Source organism: Meriones unguiculatus, chromosome 15 (genome assembly GCF_030254825.1).
Source record: "Meriones unguiculatus strain TT.TT164.6M chromosome 15, Bangor_MerUng_6.1, whole genome shotgun sequence".
Lineage (NCBI taxonomy): Eukaryota > Metazoa > Chordata > Mammalia > Rodentia > Muridae > Meriones > Meriones unguiculatus.
Window position 1 is genome coordinate 72,753,873 of NC_083362.1, and position 19,224 is coordinate 72,773,096.

Below are 19,224 nucleotides of genomic sequence, written 5' to 3' on the forward strand. Positions count from 1 at the left end.
CAGTTAAAGGAAATAGTCCTGGATAGGTGGATTCGAGAATATTAAAGAATCAGGGAGCAAGCAGCTAAGTAACATTACCTGACTTGGAGGCAGGGTACGATCCAAGGAATATGATGAGCAGGCCATCATGAGTGCCTTGTGCATCTCACGATAGAATTTATTTTCACAGCAAGTAATGCTGCCGGATAAGCCTGGCTTCCTCAATACCTGCCCCACTTACTGATTAGGTTTTGAGCTGAGGAATGCAGATAGAGACAGAATTGGAGGTGGGAGATGGGTAAGACTCTTAGAATATAGGTGAGAAAAGAGAAGGCCTGAAGTGCAGTTGACAGTGGTGAGATTCGTAAGCCCAGCCTTCATTCCTAGCAACCCTGCTGGTATTTGTTGAGACCTTAGAGTCACGGTGTTAGATTCCAGTCAGAAGTATTTTGTAGGGATAAGTAAAGAAGTACCAGACATACACTTCAGGACACTTTTGATGTTACTTAATATGAAGTTGGCTACTTTGTGTCCCACATCTTAAGGGATGTGGCATAATGTCATGTCAGATGAAGTGGCTAAAGTGGGAAGAGGATGATGCATGTAGTCTAGAAGGGAAGAAAGGTGACTACTGTGCCGTGTTGGAGCATGGACTGTCTGTTGGAGCATAGAGGGCGCTGCTGAGTGAATGGCGGCATCCGCACGTCTCGCCTCCGAGATTATTCAGTGCTTTGGGCTACCCCTGTGCTGGCTATCAAGTTGATGAAAATTTTCTTTCATCATCTAGCTAGAGCAGGAGAGAAGAGAGGCAGAAATGAGGGCAAAAAGGGAAGAAGAGGAACGAAAGAGGCAAGAAGAACTCCGGAGACAACAGGAAGAAATCCTTCGGAGACAGCAGGAGGAAGAAAGGAAAAGACGGGAAGAGGAGGAGCTTGCTCGAAGGAAGCAGGTATTGTCTCTGGGAGCTCTGCGCCTAGGCGAAGCTGTGTCATGTGCTCCATCCATATCAGAAGGAATGGGGAGAGACAGCTGTAACAGCAGAAGTGGAAGACTCACCTTCAGAAAGAACTTGTTTTCTACCAGTACCCACAGAGGAGCTAATCTTCAGTCTTAATTTTTATAATTCACTCATAACCTACTTAGATTTCAGACATTCTAGCTTTACTGATACAAGCATGAAGTAATTTAGGTGCAGAGCATTATTATTTTGTTTGTAAAGTGTGCTTTCAAACAACTCGTGATAGCATACAATATAAATAAGTGTGCAGTCAGTGGCATCATATATGTTTTTACTATCGTGAGGCCTCATCTCGGTTGAGTTGCAGGATTGCCTCATCTTCCCAAACTGAATATTCTTAACCCATGAAGCAATGACCCCCATTTCTTCTCTGGCCCCTGGTATCCACATTCTTCTTTCTGTCTCTATGGTTTTGAATACTCTGGCTACAGAATGGCAGTTTCTGCACCTCTCATGTAAGAAAATAGTATTTGTCCTTTGGTGACTGACTTAAATTTATTTGTGTCATTGTCATAGCATGTGATCAGAATTTCTTCTGTTATTTGTAGATAACACATTTTGATTTACCTGTACATGGACATTTGGAGGACTTCATATGTACATTTTGAGTGTATAAATAATGTTTCTGTAAACGTGAACCCACAGATAGTTGGGTAATTACTTTCAGCTATACATATATAGCACACTTTCAAAGCATAAGCATTTGAGTATCTTTGTCTTTCTCAACATTTGTTATTTTTGTTTGTTTGCTTTTGAAAACAATGCTTTTTACTAAGTAATGTAGAGTCTCAAGGTTCTGATTTACATATCCCAAGTGACGGTGCTATTGAACATTTTTTCACATGCTCAGTCATTCAGATACACTTTGAAAAACTGTATTTATCTTTGACTAAGAGCTTGGCCCTCTAGTTCATTTAAAAACCCTTTAGCTCTCTGTTGATGATAGTATTTCAAAAACAGGGAGGAAAAACTCTCTTTACATAGAACTATGTAGTTATCTCTCTATGTCTTCAGGGGTTTGATTTTAGAAACTCTCACAAACATGAAACACAGATGCTCAGGTCTGATGCACTGTGTGTACAGCCATTCACCCCTGGAGGACCCCTTGTCCACATGGGGAGCTGCAGTGACCCAGTACGGGTGAAGGTTTTCTTTTTCAAACACTTTGAGTCTTTGATTGAACTAGGAGTAGATAAACGCTAATCAGGTGATTACTTAAGAAACAGATCATTTGTACGTAGTGTTTTTAACCTGATCTTTGACATGAGTGATGTCCTCATTTATGCCAGATATGACATATATGTACAAATCCACATCGTCACGCTGAGTCTACAGAATTTTGATTTCTGAATTTATTATTTAGCCAGTACACTATTGTTGGATATGAGACTTACTCCCAATGTTTTACTGTTCCTAGGATGTCAGAAAGTCTTTGCAAAGTCTTTGTTTTTAACTAGTTAAGCTTGCTAAATTTTCACATTTGAGGAATTTTTTTTTTGTTGTTAACTTGCTTACTCTGTTTTTCTGTTGGAGTTTTTGTAGACTCCAGTGGAAGACTCCACTCTCGTGGCCCAAAGTATAGCTTTTAGTCACATGTTTGTACTTGTTTGCTGTAAGACAAGTTTCTTCTGTGACGAACAGAAGGATCCATGATGAGACAAAAGCAAATTTCTTGGAGTTACACAGTTAACAGTAAAGGCCTGGAAACATGGCACAACACTCGCTGCTCTTCCAAAGGAACCAGGATTTGATTCCAAGCACCCACATGAATAGCTCACAACCATCTGTAACTCAAGTTTTATGGTAGTGAGTCTCAGCCTTCCTAATGCTGTGATCCTTTTTAATACAGTTCTTTATGTTATGGTAACTTCAGCCATCAAATTATTTTGTTGCTACTTGATAACTATATTTTTGCTAATTGTTATGAATCAAAGCATAAAGATTTGATACATAGGGTATTTGATATGCAGCCCCCAGAGGGGTCATGACCCACAGGTTGAGAACCACTGCTTTAGGGGAGTCAAGGCCCTGTTTTGTCCTCTGACACTACCAGTCGCACCTGTGGTGTGCAGACAGAAGATACACAGGCAGGCAAAACACCCTACACAAAAACATACTTTTTTTTTTTTTTAAGAAAGAGGCATTAATTTGAGATGGACTGAGACTTGGCAAGAAAGGAGATGCTGTAGATACAGTATAGATATATGAATTCTTTTAAAAGATTAAAAAAGAAGCCTCACAGCAATGTCACACGCCTTCCCTAGCACTTGGGAAGCAGAGGCAGCCTGTTTTACACAGAGAAACCCTGGGGTGGGAGTGGTGGTATTAAAAAAGAAATTATTTAATTCTGCAACGCTCAGGGTTTTCTATATGATACTGTGTTGTATTTACTGGTAGGACTTCTTCCTTCACTAAGTTTTGGTGTCTGTGTAGACTTGGTCTTTTTATGCTTTATATTTTTAGTTGATTAAAAAATAAGAACTAAAGGTACCAGCAGAAAAAGCAAAGCCTGCATTTTAGTATTCTGTCTAGGGTCAGTAATAGACTTGTGACTGGTATCTAAGCCAGGCTAGACTTTATTTTTTATTTTTTTTATTTTTTTGTATTGAAGTGTACTAGTATTTTAAATAGTTGGCTTTTTGTTCATTTTATTTCTCACCATGTAGATCAGGCTGGTCTTCAAACTATAGAGTGCCTTCTGCTCCTGTATCTGACTGAGTGCTGAGATTTAAGATCTATACCACTCTGCCTAGCTTTTTTCTGTCTGTCTATCCATTCACCTGAGACAGGGTTTCTCTGTGTAGGCTTGGTTGTCCTGGAACTTGCTCTGTTGATCAATCTCAGAGACCCCCTGCCTCTGCCTCCTGAGAGCTGGGATTAAAGGCATGTGCCACTACCCCGCCTTGTTTTTTATCAAAATACTCCTGCCTCCTCAATTTATGTGCTACTTTTCACTCCAGATCCTGTTCTGTACTCACAACAGAGGTTAGTAGCTCGTCCCCTGCCCCTGTTCAAATCCTGTAAGCCAGAGTTTCACACACACCTCACCTACCCTGTCATTTTCCTTAGGAGGAGGCCCTGCGACGCCAGCGGGAGCAAGAGATTGCACTAAGGCGACAGCGAGAAGAGGAGGAAAGACAGCAGCAGGAAGAAGCTCTTAGAAGACTGGAGGAGCGGAGGAGAGAGGAAGAAGAAAGGCGGAAGCAGGAAGAGCTGTTACGCAAGCAGGTACCCCAGATATTTATCGTGCTTTGTTTTTTGAAGTTAGGGTTCTGTAACTAGGATAGAAGATAGCTTCTCTGAAGCCTTCTTTAGTTGCTGACAATTAGTAAAAGAAACCTGTGTGGTTCTGAATACAAACCCTTGTTTGTATTCTTTATCTCTTTAAATGACAACTTGTTTTCTGAGGGAAAAAGAAATACATCTTTCTGATTTTTTTCATCTCTATGGTAAAAGCGTGAAAGGTGTGAGATTTTTTTCAGATTTGAGATGGTGTCAAATGAGATGTAGCACTGTGTGGCTTGAAATTTACTGTGTATATTAGAGTAGCCCCAGTCTCACAGAGATCTGCCCGCCTTAGCTTTCTAAGTGCTGAGCTTAAAGGTATGTATCACCATTTAAAAAAAAAAAAATCCATAATAGCATGGGTTTCTGGGCTTAAAGGTTTTTTGGTGGCATGTTTTAAAACATCTAAGTTTTTAATTTTTGGTAATGGCTAGGTTTTTGCCACTAATTTAAAGTTTTAGCTCTCTTAGATGTGGAATCAATATTTCAAAAACATTCTTTGTTAAATAAATGTTTTACATGTATGTCCCCTTAGATTGTGGTTTGTCTGTTTCCTTAGTCCTTAGTACTATCTTTTTTTTACAGTTTAGAATTTTGTAATTTTTGAGAATTCGTACATGAGTATACCACATGTATATTATTTCCACTCCTCCTCTCTCCCTCCCGCCCTCTTGAATTCATGACCTCTTAGTATATACGCACACTGACAGAACCTACTGAGTCCACCTAGTGTTTATTTAGGACTGACCACTTAGGACTGGGAACCCTGTCACGGGCCCTGTCCTTGGAGAGAACTGATTCTCTCTCCCTTGGGAGCCATAGCTCTTCATGTAAAGGTAAGATCTTGTAAAAATGTTCCCTTTTTATGTCGGTATGTTGACTGGTATTCTCTTCAAGTTTCCTGTAAGTGACCGTGCTGTTGGGGGTTGATGGGAATAGTGTCTATGCCATGTCTCTAAGACATTGTGTCATAGCAGTTGTCCTGATCCTTTGGCTATTACAATCTTATATGATGTTCCTAAGTCTTAGGTGTAGGAGTTGTGTTGTAGATGTCCCTCTTGGAACTGGGCATATCACAATCAATAGTTCTCTGCATTTTGAACATTTGAACAGTTATGGATCTCTGTGGTAGTCTCCGTCTGCTGAAAAAAGAAACGGCTTTGATAAGGGGTCAGAGCTGTACTTCTCTCTATATAAGGGTACAGTTGGAAGCTCTAATGGCCTAAGAAAGTGGCAATAGTAGGTTCTCCTCCAGGGTTTTTGACCATTCTAGCCAGAGGTTCTGTGCTAGGCCATGGCACCAGGCATGAATGCTCTCCTTTTGAGCAGCCTTAAGTCCAGTTTGACATCTGTTGATTACTCCCAAGATATAAGTGCCACTATTGAACCATTGGGAATATCTTTCCCAGCTTGCTGCCGTTGTGATTCATAGGTTTTACAGCTGGAATAGGACTATTGATTGCTTTTCTCACCAGGCAGCCTGCATGGCACCTTCTGATACTATGAGCACTAGTCATCAGGGAGGAGGCTTCTAGGTTAGTTAACTAGCTTGATCTTTCCATTTCTGTGATCACAGTGTTTCATGCCTTTAGCAGTAGGTTCCCACCTTCAGGTTCTAAGTAGGCAGCCAAGGGTAAGGATAATAGCCTGTTTTGCTTTGGTGGGAGGTCTCTTGGAAATGTTTCTTGGCTGGCACTTGGATTTTTGTTACTAACAAAGGAGGAGGAGGTGGCTCCTCGGCAGTGGGGGCAGTATCTCTCTGTGTTGTATACTTTCATTGTTTCTCTCTCTCTCCCTCCCTCCCTCCCTCCATCTAATGTATTATTTCATTATGGTTTGCTCTTTCCTCCCTCTCCGTCTATATTACCCTCCCTACCCTCCTCTAGTTAAGTCCTTCTGCTAATTACTCCCCTTCATAGTATCTGTGTTCTGCTATCGCCTTCCTAGAGTTTGTTCTCCCTCACTTCCCACATGGTCCTTTTCTACCTTTCTGGCTTCTATAATATATTACCTTTTGGTGTATGAGGTGAGCGCGAGCACATTTGTATCATCAAACAATTATGAAGGCCAGAGGACGGCTTCCTTAGGAGTTGGTTCTCTTCCTTATCATGGGTTCCAGGGATCAAAGTCAGGTTGAAAGCATTGCAGAACAGGTGATTTTATGTATTGAGTCATCTTGCCTTCCCAGAGGTTCGATAATTTTAAGCTTTTCCATATGTTCAGAGAATGTAGCCTTCAGGGTCCAATTTATTGACCCATATTTTGGTTTGGCATACTGTGTATCTTATGAACATCCCATGTATATTTGCAGACTGTTTGCTCCTCAGCAGTTGAGTGATAGATCAAGGTGATTAGTACATTCACATATTTTATTTTCCTTATTTATGTCTAGTTTTGTCACTTGCTAAGAAAGACATGCTAAGATTTTGTTTATTTCTCTCTTTAGTTCTGTTCTTTTACTACTATGTTTTACTACTATGTTTTGAACTGAAATTTTCCCCTGTCCATGTTAACCTGCCTTGTTTATGTAGCCATTTCTAGGACAGACTGTTCCTCAGCAGACTTTCTGGTGTTCTGGCCCTTACAGTCTTGTTGCCCCATCTTCTTTGATGTTCCCTGAGCCATAGACGAAAGAGCTGTTATGCAGATGTTTCCACGGGACCTGGGTTTCCCACGGTCTGTTGGTCACTGCATTGTGTTCAAGTGTTTTGTTTTGTTTTTGTTTGTTTGTTTGTTTGTTTTGTGACCGTCTCCATTTGCTGTAAAGAGGGACTTCTTTGGTGAGGAATGGTAGCTACACTTAGGGGTATAAGGATAAGATTAAAAATCTGTAGTAAGGAACTATGCTGGTCTAGCACAGTAGTGCTAGTAGGTTCTTAAGATCCATGACCTCACTAGGCCCAAGAATTGGGCTGGGTTTCTAATACCAGGCATGATTTTCCCTCTGTTGAGTGAGAATTATGTCCATTTAGACAGCTGTTGGTTGTCACCACCATATATATGAATGCCATTCATTACACCATTTGCGTATCTTGCCATACTGGTAATTGTTGCATAATATATCTTTGAGTATTGAAACTAGCTCAGTCTTGCTAAGTATGTATGCTAGTGAGCAACCACATCCTCCATCCCTTTCTTTGTTCCCCTTTTTCTTTCAGGGTGTTGGGGGTGAGGTTTTTGAGGCAGGGTGTCTTGTCACTGTGCAGCCTAGTCTGGTCTGGAACTTGAAGTCTATCTGACTCAGTCTCCCAAGGCTGGGATGACAGCAGGTGTTAATAGAAGACTTTAGGAAGTGGTTTCCATCTTCAGCAAGCTCACAGAATCTGTAAGTGATAAAGTAAATGCCAGAATTATGCTTTAAAGTATAAACACTGAAATATCCACCTTAAAGTGGCTCAAACAGCAGATGAAGTGCTTTTCCCTCAGGTACCAAGGAGATCTGGCTATAAGTCTGCTGGACAGTTAGCTCTAGCTTAGTAATGCTGTCAGGGCTCAGGTTTATGCTCTTTTATACCAGGTCTTTGTGGTCTGATTTCTGCTTCTATTTTCTTTACCTCGGGTTGGGACTTGTGCTGGGGATACTCTTGTGCAACCTTTGTCCAGTAAAGGAGTAACTTTTCTTTTGAATGTTCTTTTTATTCAGAAAGAATGCCTTCCATAGAATTCACCAAGCAGATGTTACCTTGCCCTAAATCAGGACTGTTCCTAGTTAACATTTGGAAGCTTTGAAGCAAAATGTAGCGTTTTAAGTCTCTGAGGTGGCAGGCAGTATTATTTACAAGAAGGATGGCTGAAAGGAATGGTTGCTAGTTAGCAGACTTAGGAACAACTCAGGCATAGTTTTCTGGATGAGGAATCTTTGAAAGAAAAGGCAGAGAGAAAATCTACTGCCAGAGACTCACACTTGATCTCAGCTTAGAATGAGTTATCTGGACAAGATAGAGCGTTGCAGGCAAACCAACTCTGCAAAGGTGAGGGCACTCTGAACACTGAGACAAGTGAACCAGAGGATATGGTAAGCTTGTTTTAAGGAAAGCAAGCAGAAAGAACATAGAGCACGGGGCATGGTGACACACACCTTTAATCCCAGCAGAGGCAAGAGGATCTCTGTGAGGCGAGCATTCCCTACAGACTGAGTACCCAGGACAGCCAGTTACACAGAGAAACCCTCCCTCAAAAACAAACAAACAGTGGAAAGAAAGAAAAGATGAATGCAGGTGAGGGGGAAAGTAGTAGAAGGTTAAGAAGTAAGGAAAGATGTTTTGGAAACACTGTATGGCCTGCGGGTCATAAAAACTGAGTCAACAGTGGAATTTGATGATTTTTTTTTTTTTTTTTTTTTTTTTTGAGGAGTCACTGGTTCCAGTCCCAGTTGAGATTCTGGCCAGGTCTTAGTGACTTCTTGCAAAGCACCCTGGGAAGCTTTCTCAGCCATTGAAATGACATTTCCAGGGGACTTTGTTGCAATATGTGGTGAGCTACTTTTAAGATTAGAGCTTTCACCAAAGACCTTCTCATAACAGTTATATAGTCTGTTAAAGTTGTATCCTAGAGCACACCAGACCTTTGTGACCACTGTAAAACCTGTTCTTCCTGTTGCATCCTAAACATGGTTTTTGCTTTATCATTTCTGTACACCATCATGATTGAAACCTTTAAGAGAAATATGGTTTATCCCGTCTGTAATTAATAGAACTTTTTTTTTCCTCTTTAATTTTTCTTCTGCAAAGGAAGAGGAAGCTGCCAAATGGGCCCGGGAAGAAGAAGAAGCCCAGCGTCGACTGGAAGAGAACCGGCTGCGCATGGAAGAGGAGGCAGCCAGACTTCGGCACGAGGAAGAGGAACGGAAACGGAAGGAGCTGGAGCTGCAGCGGCAGAAGGAGCTGTTGCGCCAGAGGCAGCAGCAGCAAGAGGCCCTCCGGAGGCTGCAGCAGCAGCAACAGCAGCAGCAGCTTGCACAGATGAAGGTATAATCCTAGACACAAGAGGACACTTGGTTAAATAATTATGTTGGCTATTTGGTTCATCAGCAAAACAGAATGTGATGCATGTATGTTGTTAAGTGTTTAAATGAAAGGCATACACATATGATGAGGATGAGACAAGTCGCGGTACAGGCACAAACAATTCAGTCTGCTTGGTTCTTCTGAGTGGGGTTCCCCCTCTTTACCATTTCATCACTGCTGACAGAAAATCAAAGAGAAAAGAGTGCTCAGCAACCTGAGAGGGTAGCCGACATGACACATTCTGCTTTTTGAGTAGGAACCACAACACAGGGCTCAAACACAGTTAATGAGTAAAGACAGACCAAGGATGCCGGCACAAACCTTTAATCTCAGGACTCGGGTGACAGAGGCAGGCAGATCTCTTGAATTACAAGTCAGTGTGGTGTACATAGCAAGTTCTAGGCCAGCCAGGCCTACACAATCCCCACCCCCACCCTTTTTAAAGTATTACGTAGTGGAAGATTCAAAATACTGTGTAAAGTTGAAAATGAATATTGAAAGTCTGCTAGAAAGGATGGGGGTGGTGGTGAGGATAAGTAGAAGTGGCCAGTAGGAAAGAACTGCTGTGATAGGTTGTTGACTGCCCAGATCTGAAGGGCATGGGGAGAAGCTGGGATATGGCAGAGCATGGGATGAGGACTGCTCTTGGAGTTGAGCAGATGGAAAGGTTGAGAATAGCTTAGCAGATCTGGTCTGCAGACTTTATATGAGCTTGAAATTAGGTTCGGTCTCCCCTGCCTTCGAGGAAAATCACAGGATAAAGACCTGAAGAGAGACTTGGAGTCCAGGGCAGTAAGCAGAGAAGAGGACGTGGCATTCATACGGCAGTTCTCAGAGTTATGCTGCCTGGAAATGCAAATTGTGAATGGACACTAGCAAGCCTCTGTTTAAATAAACTTTTCAAGGGACTCTGATAAACTATGAGAGTCACCACCCATCCAGGCCACTTCCTGAGATAAAGCAGCTTTCAAACATTATTTTTAGAGAGAGAAAGAACTTTCAAGTTGAATGGTTTGTTTCGGGGATGAGGTTTATGAGAGGCACCACAATAAGCAAGGCTTTAGGGTTAGAAACACTTGAGACTCTCTAATGGAATTCTTTAAAGCAAATTACTAGAGCTGGCGAGATGGCTCAGTGGTCAAGAGTGCTAGCTACTTTTCCAGAGGACCCAAGTTCTATTCCCATCGACCACATTATGAGGCTCCCAGACATCTATAACTCCAGCCCCACAGGATCTGATGCCTTCATCTGGCCTTTGCTGGTGCCTGTACACATGCATACAACCTACACATAGACACATTCACATGCATAATTTTAAAATACATCTTTGAAAGTAATTTTCATGGGCTGTATACCCTCTAGCAAAGGATTAGAACTGAAAGTGCACAGAACATCAAGAATAATAACAGGAGGGCTAAATGGAAGATGAGTTTGAAGGAAACCGTAGGTTAGCAGACCTAATAGTCAGACGAGAGACAGAAATCTTAATTGAAGCCTCGTGTACTTAGAAAGTTGGGAAGAGGAGTTGGCAGTACTCGCTTACTGAGTGAGTAATTTCTTAGGTACCATACCAACAGTTTTCCACATCACTTTGTCTTCAGAGTCTTCTTACAAAGCTTAGATGTTGATAAACCTGTATTTTAATGAAAAAGAAAAAATGTGAAGCTGAGCCTCTTGTTGAGCCAGCCAAGAGCTGGTGGCTGAGCCATGTAAATAAAGTTTGTCCAAAGACCTTTAAAATGGTTTGAAATTACAATTTAATTTTAAAAAGCGTTCATTTATTGTCTATGCTATGCACATGTGCCTGTGGCGTTTAGAAAGTCATTCACAGGAGCCGGCCCTCATTCCCATGTATTTCTTGGGGACTGAGCTCAATCCTGAGGCTTGGTGGGAACCATCTTGCTGGCCTCAGAAGACCCTTTTAAGGGGCCATATTAAAGGCCATGGTAACTGAGGCAAGATGGGGCAAAGCTCTGCATAGTTCTTTCCTTGTGTGCCTGTTCTTTTGTTTGTTTGGTTTTACCTGTAAAGATTTGAAATAATTTACAAATAAGCATTCTAAATGAAGGTAAAGATGCCGCCCCCCCCCCCCATCCTCTTGTCTGTTAGCTTCTCTAGACCCTTCCCTGACCTCATACTGGGACATAGTGGCTTAGGGTTGAGCTTGTTGAACTGTGAGGACATTCATATTGCTAGCATTCATCCTCACATCTGCCCTCAGCTATCTTCTGCTATATAGAGACCCATTTTTCCTGGGGTGCTGCTGAGTGTTTGTTTTGATCCATGCTCAAACATATAAAATTTAAAAGTCAGGTTAGCATTGTGGTCTTTGTTGTTATTTTTTTGTTTATGTCATAAGATGCTTCTAAATTCAATTCATGTTAACCATTTTATTGGGCAAAGAAGAGCAAAGAATTCTCTTTTGAAAACCAGGCTTTGGAAATCCAGGTTTTTGGGGCTAGAAAGATGGCTCGGCAGAGAAGAGCACCTCCAAACCTCCAGAAGAGACCTCCAGAGGTCCTGAGTTCAATTTTCAGCAGCCACATGGTGCCTCCCAACATCTATACTAGAATCTGATGCTCTCTTCTGGCATGCAGGCATATATGCAGATAGAGCACATAAAATAAATAAATAAAATCTTGAAAGAAAGAAAATTCAGGTTTTCAAGACCACATGTTTATATTCTGTTTCACTTATTAACTTAAAGGATAATAAAGTAGGATTGTTGATGTTTAAAATCAGTTTAATGACTATGACTAGAGTTACACAGTAACACGGTTGTTAGCCAGCAACTCTCCTTCATGAGAAATGGGATGAAAACTCCCTGGCCCATTCCTTTGCTGACTAGCATGGCTTTCTGATCAGAAATCCTGGACCTTAATGCACTCATTAGATCTTTACAGCATGTTCTTTGTGGCCTTTATGGATTAAAAATCTTAAACTAATTTAATCACTGTTACTCCTTTTGATTTTGACTTTATTGCTAGATGCTCGTAACAGACTTGACAAGCATTAATGCGTGTGTGTATTTTCAGTTATTTTAAAATAAACATAGGTTAGGAGAAATGATCAAAAGAAGCAAGCCAGCTCAGAATAGTGTGGAAAAGCAATTTGAAACGAATACTGTAAAGCTGTGGAAGCATAGAGGTTCTGACCGTAAGTAGTGTTGTTCTTCCTTTTTTCCTGGTATTTTCTCACCTTGTCATGTGTTTGCCGTTTTTAGCTTCCCTCTTCCTCAACGTGGGGACAACAGTCTAATACAACAACATGTCAGTCCCAGGCCACACTGTCATTGGCTGAAATCCAGAAGCTAGAAGAAGAACGAGAACGGCAGCTTCGAGACGAGGTAAACAATGAAAGCAGCCTGGTTCAGTATTCCAGGCAGCTTAGTGTACACTGTGGGCTAATGGCCTTTGATGGCTACTATCAGAATTACTGTGTGCCTGAATTTGACCCAGTGTTACTAAACCCTGCTGTCTGTGGTTTGGGCCTTTGGCATATAAGAATTTAATAGGAATAACATTAAGATTGGGGTATGTGCTTATTTCCTAGAAGTTTCTACTCTAGTTTTTCAGCTTTTACTTAATTCATTTTTAAAAAGTAGATAGCCTTACACCTATGAACATACAGATAGCACTAATGAACTCAGGGTTTTGTTTGTTTGTTTGTTTGTTTTGTTTTTTAAGAGGCTATGAGGTTGGGAGAGGAGTTGGAGTGGAGAGGATATTATATGCATGTATGACATTCTCAAAGCATAATAAAAATTTATTTAAAAAAATACATGGGTTTTTGAGAACTGTGGGTAAGTTTTGCTGCATCTTGTCTTACTCACAAGGGAGAAAGAGAAATCAAAGCAGCAGGAACTTGAAGTAGCTGGTCACCTCGCATCCACAGTGATGAGCAGAGACAAGTGCATGCTAAGTCTCAGTTCCTGTAGTCGCTTGTCAGCCAGGATCCCAGTCAGGGAATGGTGCTGTCTGCAGTGGACTCATCATCTTATCTGAGCCACTGTAATCAAGATAATTTCCCACAGCTCAGAGATTTATTGTCCCGATAGTTGTAGAGCATGTCAAGTTGATAATGAACACTAACCATGACACATCCATTTGTGAATTTGTTTTGAATGCAAGGTACAGTTTTCTTTAAAGAATATTGAGTTATCTGGCTAGCACAGGAAAATGTGTAATATGACAAAAATAAAGCCTCTGCTTATAACTCAGTATTCTGAAGTTCATTATGGGATAGGAAGGCTGCAAAAGAATGGGAGAAGTTGGAGAGGAGGACAAGAATAAGTTTTTGATAGAGAGGAAGATGATTAATTCACCAGGCCTGTGTTCATTGATTTGGAGTCAACACGTATTTACTCATTCATAGTCTGGGGGTGCAGCCACATATACAACTGATGAAGTGCTCTGCTGTTGTGAACCTGCCCTTTAGCTGAGGAGAGACAGGACACAGAAATTAAACTCTCTGGTGTTAATTTAGAGGATGAGAGCTGTCAGAGAAAGAATTGCTAGCAGGAAGGAGAGCGCATAGAAGTTGTGGGTGGCACTGGGGATGGGATGATAGATTGTCTGTGCTTGAGTACTGCGCCTCCAAAGGCCTTTAGACAACTAAGAGGTGTAGCCATCCTGAAGAACATGCTTTAGCAGATAGCACTTGAGGCAGAGCAGTCAGTTTGTTGGAGAATGCAGGCTGTCATATTTGGATCTGGATTGTGCCATTTACTCAGCTGTACAGCTGCAGGTGTATAGTGAATACTCTATTTATAATTTTATATATATACATATATAATGTAAAATACACACACACAATAAATAGTGGAAATCATCACCCAGTAGGTGAAAGTGTTTCTCTACCTTAAAATTGCCTTCTCACTTCAACGTAAAAAAAAAAAAAGCAAAAAAAAAACAAAAGAAAGGTTTAAACTTTACTTCTGGAATTACCCTTCTCCAAAAGGTTTTCAGCAAATAGGTCAGAGCAGAGTATTTCAGTTTTCAAGACTAGAAATTGTTGTAATGATTTTAGTGTTTGTCCAGTGAAAAGTAAATGTGAACAAGAATCAGAGTCCCTCGAGCCTCCATGCATGCTAAGTAGGTATTGTGCTGCTGAGCTCCATCCTAGCCACAGTCTTTTACCCCATCACTGCTTGCCAAAAGGTAATATCTTATTCTATGTTTGTTTGATTCATACTCTTGGAACCTGTTACCTCCCTATATCTTACAGAGCAGCATGAAATGCTTTCCATGCTTGTCACCTGGAGAAACCCAAGTCCATGTTACTTGTTTTGTCTTCCACTGAGCACCCTGCCTGGGCCTCTCAAACCTGTTCAGTGTGGACATGCTCAACACTGTGCAGCTCTTGATCTGTTTGCTTTTCTGCTGTTTCTGTCAGTTGCATGATTGCCCTAGTAGATTTTTACTTGTCTTCTTTTCCATCTGTCTTTATATCATTATTGGTGAGCACATTTCTGAGTTTTATCTTAACAGGTTTACTGTTGAGCTTTAAATTTCTGAGTTCTTTGGGTTTTGTAGTATATAGCCTTTTGGTTTTTGTTTTTCAAGACAGGGTTTCCCTATGTATAGCTTTGGCTGTTGTGGAACTTACTCTGTAGACTAGGCTGCCCTCAAGCTCACAGAGATCTGCCTGCCTCTGCCTCCCAAGTGCTGAAAATAAAGGTGTTGCACCACCACCACCTTGCTGCCCGACCTTTTAGTCTTATTTTAGTTATTTCATTGCAACTTTAGAACTAATTTTACTCCCTTTATGAGTCATAAATATCTGATATGTGACCCCTGTGAAAGGGGTGTTTGGCACTCACCTCCCAAAGGGGTCGAGACCCATAAGTTGAGAACCGCTGCTCTGGGGATATTATTTGCTTTTTAGAAAGCCAATTCAGAGCTAGAGATGGCTTAATAGTAAGAGTGCTTGCTGCTCTTGCTGAGGACCCAGGTTTGATTCCTGGTGCCCACATGGAGGCGCATGACCATCTGTAACTTCAGTTCCAGGGAATCCAGTGCCTTTCAGGTCTCTGCTGGCACTGTATGAGCATGAGGCACACACATACACGCTGGGTATCAAAGGTTCTTTTGTATGTTCTGTGCTGGCGCTAGTGGCTTTTCTCTGGGCTGTTTCTTGAGGACTTGCCTCTCACCTGCTGGTGCTTACTTGTACTAGTCACTTTACTGTAGAATAGTCTGTTAATCCATGTTGCCTTTTCCAAATGGAACATTTGTTTTCTGCTGGAGAGGAGGAGCAAAGAGAGAGGCAGTTGCTCAACTAAACAGGGCAAAAGAGGCAGTTCGGGGTCTCACTGTGTCTTATTGTAGCCAGCCTTCCTGAGATGCTATGCAAACACCTCAAGTCCCTGAGCGTTCTGTTTAAGCATGCAGACTTATCAGCTTCCGTCATTTATGCTTCAGTTTATTGGGTGTACTACACTGGCTATTAATAATAATTTATACCTTTCTATCTAGATAATTGTTTTTGTATGGGTACATATGGATCAAAAGATCAAAGCACAATGTCCGCTGCTTTGTTTGCTTTTTTGGGTTTTATTTTCTTCTTGGAGATGGTATCTCCCTGCCCTACCACTTTACTGAGTAGGCCGGGCTGGTTGGCCAGTGAGACCCAGGGATCTGCCTGTCTCTACCTCTGCAGTGCTGACTTACAGGTCTATAACTTCCTTGGCTCTCTCACATGGGCTTCAGGGGCTGAGCTCAGGTCCCCAAGCACTTCACTGACTTAGCTGTCTTCCCTAGCCCTACTTTCTATCTTTAAGAATCGTTCTTACCTGTGTTGTCCTTTGCTGGTTTATGCTTTTAAAGAATTCCGTGTAGCTGAGCATGTGGTGCATACCTGCAGTCTCAGTGCTTCAGAAGCTGTAACTGGGAGGGCTTCAGACTTAGTTGGGCTCTGTTCAGTGAAACCTCATCTCAAAGCCACACACAAACAAATGCACAAAAAGTATATATTTACCTTCACTTTGGTGGAGCTTTGGGAAGTAAGCATTTATTTCATTGCTGTGCATAAGCAAAAAAACTTCTTTATTTGTAAGAAGTGATTCTATATTTAGTCTTTTGGTTTTTCTTTTACCACTTTCCATTGCCATCTTAATTTAGTCAAAAGAAATTTGGGTTTTGTTTAGCTGTTGTGCATTAGTATTCTGTAGCGTCCTGATGCTTGTAACTAGTGTAAAACAAACCCTGAAGTGGTGTCCTTCTCCAATAGCAAAGGCGTCAGCAGAGGGAATTGATGAAAGCTCTCCAGCAGCAGCAACAGCAGCAGCAACAACAGAAACTCTCAGGTTGGGGGAATGTCAGCAAACCTGCAGGTACCACCAAGTCTCTTCTGGAGATCCAGCAGGAAGAGGCCAGGCAGATGCAGAAGCAACAGCAGCAGCAGCAGCAGCAGCAGCAGCAGCAGCAGCACCAGCAAACAAACAGAGCCCGGAACAGCACAGTGGGTTCCTTTTCCTGAGTACATGCTTGTGGACTGCTTTTTGGTTATCTTTTCAAATTTTTTCAAACTGTCTTTTTAATATTGTTAACCAGAGTCTTTTTTTTTTTTTTTTTTTATCTTTTTTTTATCTTTTTAACAGCATTCCAACCTGCACACCAGCATTGGGAATTCTGTATGGGGCTCTATAAACACGGGTCCTCCTAACCAGTGGGCCTCTGATCTAGTCAGTAGTATCTGGAGTAATGCAGACACTAAAAACTCCAACATGGGGTTTTGGGATGATGCAGTGAAAGAGGTGGGACCTAGAAATTCAACAAATAAAAATAAAAACAACGCCAGTCTCAGGTAGGGCTCATAATGTTTGCATTTGTGTACCTTGATGGGTGGGAGGTGAGGGCTATGGAAGGGATGTTAGAGACAATTTTCATTACTTACATGTATTTCATCTGTGGCTAAGCACGTAACTCAGAATTTTAGCGATTGCTTTCTACCCAGTTAGACACATTTGATTGCTACTTGGGCTTGTCCTACTACTACTGAGCACTTAATCCCTTGCCTACTACATGGTGGCTGCCTGGTAATAAGAATAGAGTATTTGTGTTAACATTTCTCCACTGTTTTCTGTAGGTAGCTTAGGTTTTCTTTTCTAATGTATATTTTAAGCTATATTTATACTAGAATGAGCATTACAAATATTTCTGTAATGGCCTTAAATTTATATGACAAATTAGTTTTATTTCATCTTCATCTTTCTTTCCTCAGTAGTCAGTGTTGTTGAATGAGCATGGGTTTGTTGTTTTATCCATGAAATCAAATCCCAGCACTACCACTTACTCGCTGTGTGACCTTGGGCAAGAGAGAACCTCTTTTGGGCCTCAGTTCCCTCATCGGTAAAATGAAGATAATAACTTTATGGATATAGTTATAAGGAGTAAACAAATACACATGAAATAGTGAAGTGCCTGACATATAGTAAGTACTTAATAAATGGTGGTGTTGTCAGATTCATTTTGATTGAAGACTTGACGAAAATAAACATATAAGTTTATTGAACTTGTTTGCCAGGCACTGTTATGCTCCGGCCTTTGCTCGATTGTCTTCATTCCTAATTGTAACACAAAGAAGTATTGGCACCATTTTGCATATGAGGAAACTGAGGCTAAGTAAATTAAACAGCTTACCTAAGAATATGTAGGAAGAACTTCATTATTTTCTTAAAATAGAAGCCCTGTAAACTAGGATATTAGCTGAGGCTAGTTTTTAAGGAGGTGTCCAATCAAAATACCTCAATTTTTTTTTTCCATGTATAGAACTTAGAATTGGCTTACTGGACAGCTATCCAGTGTTTCCTAGACAATATTATATGGTATTGTAGTACAATCACATAGTAACAGCTTCTGGGAATATAATATCACCCTATTGTTTTGCTTTAGTAAATCTGTAGGTGTGTCTAACCGGCAGAATAAGAAAGTAGAAGAAGAAGAAAAGTTGCTGAAGCTCTTTCAGGGAGTAAATAAAGCCCAAGATGGATTTACCCAGTGGTGTGAACAGATGCTTCATGCCCTTAATACGGCAGATAACTTGGATGGTAAGAATTGGGGAGGGAATCCCAGCATGTGGTTTGACAGAGCAGGACCTACCAAGAGGTTGGCAGGTTGGAACACTGAGCCAAAATGTAGAAGATGAAATCTATGGGACCAAGTCTTGCAAGTCTTTCTATTAAAACTTGACTCATAGCATTACTTATGAAAAAAAAGTCCTATAAAACTATGCTCAAATAGATTATGAGCAGTTACCAAAAAGTAAATGCCAGCTCAGGTTGCCTTAATGATGTCCAGGACAAAAGAAGTCATAGTTTTCCATTACCTGTTTCACAGGAAACGTTTCCAGCTACATTATCATGTCTTAAGAGAAAGTTAAATGTCATAGTTGGGGGCTGAGGTCAGCCTGGCCAATAGAGTACCAAAGCGATGTGATATTGTACCCTTCTTGCTTTGAGAGGTGATAGGAGTAAATAGACTTGCTTTGTATGGCCTGAGACTGCAGAGATAAAGGTTTCAGTATAATTTCAAGAAAAGCATGGTTGTAAATGTGAGCTGTTTACAAAGAGCTAGCCCCTTAGATGAAAGTGAGTCCCCTTCCAGGCCGTAGATGAGCAACAGTGACTGTTGGTCATATTGTAGAAGGGATTGCCTCAGCTGATAGATCAAGGTAATAACTGGCCTAAAGCCAGCAATGTTAAATATCAACAGGCACCTTTTGACAGGCTGCTTTGCTGCATTGCAACATTAGCAAAGAGTCTGAAGGCCTCAGAGAAAACAGATTTTCACAGTAGTCATGGCTGCCATCCATTAAGCACCTACCATGTGCTAGGCACTAGCTGGGCTAACATAATGTTACCGCAGTTAATCGTTTGTTTTTTTTTTAATTTTTATTTTTTATTTTTTTTTAGTAAAATTTGAAGGTAGGTGATAT

The 19,224-nt window shown here is 41.1% G+C and overlaps 1 protein-coding gene across 5 annotated transcripts in view; it reads left to right on the forward strand.

Moving 5' to 3' along the window:
• Positions 1 to 19,224, forward strand: part of Gigyf2 (GRB10 interacting GYF protein 2) — a 129,431-nt gene that overhangs the window by 104,132 nt on the left and 6,075 nt on the right. For 4 of the 5 annotated variants that reach the window (XM_021644622.2, XM_021644623.2, XM_021644624.2 and 1 more), the window contains 7 exons: positions 767 to 928; positions 4,067 to 4,225; positions 9,013 to 9,249; positions 12,512 to 12,634; positions 16,519 to 16,749; positions 16,889 to 17,094; positions 18,183 to 18,337. In XM_021644622.2, the coding sequence (XP_021500297.2) occupies positions 767 to 928; positions 4,067 to 4,225; positions 9,013 to 9,249; positions 12,512 to 12,634; positions 16,519 to 16,749; positions 16,889 to 17,094; positions 18,183 to 18,337 (1,273 nt within the window). The remainder of the gene's footprint in view (positions 1 to 766; positions 929 to 4,066; positions 4,226 to 9,012; positions 9,250 to 12,511; positions 12,635 to 16,518; positions 16,750 to 16,888; positions 17,095 to 18,182; positions 18,338 to 19,224) is intronic. The other variant, XM_060368792.1, reaches the window with a different exon arrangement.